General features: G+C 39.7%; 1 protein-coding gene across 1 annotated transcript in view; it reads right to left on the bottom strand.

Moving 5' to 3' along the window:
* LOC103800200 (pituitary tumor-transforming gene 1 protein-interacting protein-like) overlaps positions 1-3443 on the bottom strand; it is a gene marked incomplete at both ends in the record, with an annotated part of 16273 nt that overhangs the window by 3187 nt on the left and 9643 nt on the right. The window contains one exon of the mRNA XM_009072571.1: positions 1411-1479. Coding sequence (XP_009070819.1) covers positions 1411-1479 — 69 coding nt within the window. The remainder of the gene's footprint in view (positions 1-1410; positions 1480-3443) is intronic.

Genomic DNA, 3443 nt, shown 5'->3' with positions numbered 1-3443 from the left:
ATGCTGCTATAAGGCTGCAGCAATCATTCCGGCAGAGCAGTCTGCTCCCAGTGATCCTTGTTCCTAGGCTTAATTCAAGAATGGAGCTGGTGTTAGCTCTGTGTTGCTAATTGTCTGGTACACCACCACTTGATGGGTGTCTGACAGCAAACTCTATGCTCCAGAAGTGTCAGACTTCCTACAGATTAACTGTACCAAGAATTTAAACTTGATACACAAATCACAGTGGAAAGGTTATGGTACACAGTCATTCCCTATTACGCACCTGGTCAAAAGTCTTTGCTTTATAATAAACACTTTACTGACTCTTATTTTTGTGCCCAGCCAGAAACATACCTTCCTTGCCTTCATATGCACATTTATAATAGAGAAACGTAGTGACTTCATGGAAGAGCTCCACAAGGGCTCTCATGTGGAAGCATGCCTTATTCTCTGCATCCCTGCTCACAGTAACAATCAATCTGAGTTAGGAGAAAACAGCAGGCATCAGCAAGGCACTGAAGGCGCCCACCTGTTACTTGGCAGATGTGTCTTTAGAGAACAAAACCAGGAAGTGGCAAACCTAAGATTAATTTTCTTGTCAGTGTGTGGGGATTCAAACCCACACCTGACAGCCCCAAGTCTAGCATTTTGTTAGGACACACTTGTCTTGCTGAAGCTAATCCACGGTGCATGTCCAAAATGAAGACTGCAAAAGGAATTACGAATCCAAAAGGCACATCTCACTTGTATGAGGCATCATTAACCTATCTATAAGAATTGTTTATTTAAAGAAAAATGTAAACCCCATGAAAATCATTGTAGAACTAAGCTATAAAAACCTACATCGGAAGAAATGCTGTTCTCACTGACAAACACTGTTTCACAGCTGACTCTTACACTTCTTTTTGCACAGCTTTAACAGAAAAACTGGATATATGGAACTATGGCTAAAGTGAGATCTGAGCCAAAGGCTTCCATTTCCTGAGCAAAATTTCAAATAGGTACCTCACTATCAACTTCTCTACCTTTCCCAGATTTTAAAATAAAAAGAACCAAGCACCAAACAAATCCAAGCATGTCTCACCTCTGAATCCCAGCCTCACTTAGCCATTAACTCATGCCACAAGCAGGCACTGGTCCAGGAAAGACTAGCAAGACTTGAGATACATTCCTCCTGTTTGCTCTTGGCTGGCACAGAGCACTCATGGTATCTGTCACAGCGAGCATCAACCCGTTTGCTCTCTGTTCATTTACAGGAATACAGGCTCCTAATCAGGTTCACCAATCTCACAATAAGCCCTGTTTTGTGAAAACCTGACACTGTCTTGCCTAACCCCACAATGCCTCTTTGTTTAGGACTCCATGTATTCCTTAGAAAGGCAGAATACTCCTATATCACCAGGAAGCAATCAGGCTGTCAAGACTTACCTCTGAAGAGACTGTAGTCTGCGCTCCTCTCTCTTCCTAGCTAGCTGCTCCTCTTCTTCATCTGGTCTACTATAAAGGGAGGGAAGAAAAGCGTAAGAAGAGGAAAAAGCTACTTCACTACTAAGCAAACACAACTTATTCTCAGCGTAAGAAGAGGAAAAAGCTACTTCACAACTAAGTAAACACAATTTATTCTCTTATTTTCAAAACTAATTTATAGCCTGACCAGAAATACTTGTCCGCAGCCACGTAAAATTTCATTGCTGAGTAAGTTCAACTAATATCCAAATGTTTTGCTCATTTGTGCTCTTCAGCCTCGACAGGACAGTTCTCAGGAATAGGCTGCAGACTTCTCCAGAAGCAGGACTCCTCTACTTGCCATTTTCCCCATGTGTCACACCCCATTTTAGAGTGAGCACACTGCACATGCACAGTTAAGTCCATTGTTGTCGCCTGGAAGAAGACTGATGGTTCATAAGCCTTTGATGCCAGAACAATTTATCTTTCCAACAACCATCACTATCCAATCTCAAGCTGCCTCCGGGAACGAAGTCTGTTCTAGAATGAGCAAAGATTTACCTGAGTGCATTGGCAGTGTGATTCTGGGAAATGCTGAGACTACACAGTACATCTGCACTGTGCATGTGCAGATATGCTCTACTGAATGCAAGCACTTAAGCTTTGTGACTTGCCTTGGAGAAAGTTCAGCTTCACTTAACCATCAGATAGGCTGTATAGGAATTGCAGAACTCTAAAACAAATGCCAAACAATGTTTTTACCTTTAGCTCTTTTCCTGACAGAATTAGAGACAATTCTACAGGACTAGTAAATGGACAACTGTCATGCTTCCCCATGTGCTAATCATTTTCCAAAAGTGAATGCACTTCTAAAGATGTTTGAGATATTTACTACACCTGCTAACAGAGAACTGAACAGTTGCAGTACCACACATCTGCAGCAGCCAACATACAAGTTAAGCAAGAGTGACATCCAGTGGTTAATTACAGCATGTCAAATGTTTTAATATATAAAATTCACAGACCCCAGAACTGGAAATCTGAACTCAATTCTTTCATCTGCTCCATCAGTCCATATATCTCTCTGAACATTTCAACCATTTCAATACAACCCTGTAATTCTGAATCCATGAAATGTTTCACAAACAGATTTTCTAGTTTCTCTTTTTTTCCAAATAAAGAATCAGAAAAATCTCAAGGGAGTTCAGCAGTAGGAAACACGTGCAATAAGTCACCTTTACTGGAAAACAATTTTAGATCCTTTTGTACAACTAAACAATTCCCCATGTTAGCATGTGCAGGAAGACTAGAAGCTCCCATTCTTGGGCAATGTTCTGTAAAACTACTTTACTGGGACACCAGCATTCTGTAACTATGCAAAAATCTTACTTCACACTGGTGCAGCAAAATATGAAAACATCAAATAAATAAAATGCTGGTATATGACTCAGAAAATACATTTCTTCCCTATAGCTAAAGAGTATTCAATATATTCTGATTACTAGATACTTTGAAGGAATTGAGTTTCTCTTCAGAACTCAAAGTCTGAGATTACCCAATTAAAACAGTGGTTGGTTACTCAAGTTCAAAAAGAGTCTATTTAGTATAGTTTAATGAATAATTATTCATTAAACCATCTCAAGTACATGGAACCAGACACTTCAAAGTCAAAAAAACAGGATAAAAAACAAAGAACTAAACCAATGCAACAATAGTGCTAGAATTCCTGTGGTAGAAATGGACACGTGTGGGTCAGCTACATCACTGATGTGGGGGCTGATGCATCTAAGTATTCTCTGTATCCAAGGAAAAGGTAAATGTTGGCTTCTTAAACATTGAAACACCACAGCTTAAAAACTCCTGTAAGGAACATGGATGGTTCTGCAAAAGAAGGTTACACCTGAGATCTCAGGTGATACATCTAAAGAGTCAGTAAAACAGATCCAGTACTACATTTATATAACATTTCCTTCCTCCAAATCATTTATTAAAAGAAAAGTTTCTTTTCTGGAAAA

This window comes from Acanthisitta chloris, unplaced genomic scaffold (genome assembly GCF_000695815.1).
Source record: "Acanthisitta chloris isolate BGI_N310 unplaced genomic scaffold, ASM69581v1 scaffold9434, whole genome shotgun sequence".
Taxonomy (NCBI): Eukaryota; Metazoa; Chordata; class Aves; order Passeriformes; family Acanthisittidae; genus Acanthisitta; species Acanthisitta chloris.
This window is presented reverse-complemented; position numbering and strand designations above follow the sequence as displayed.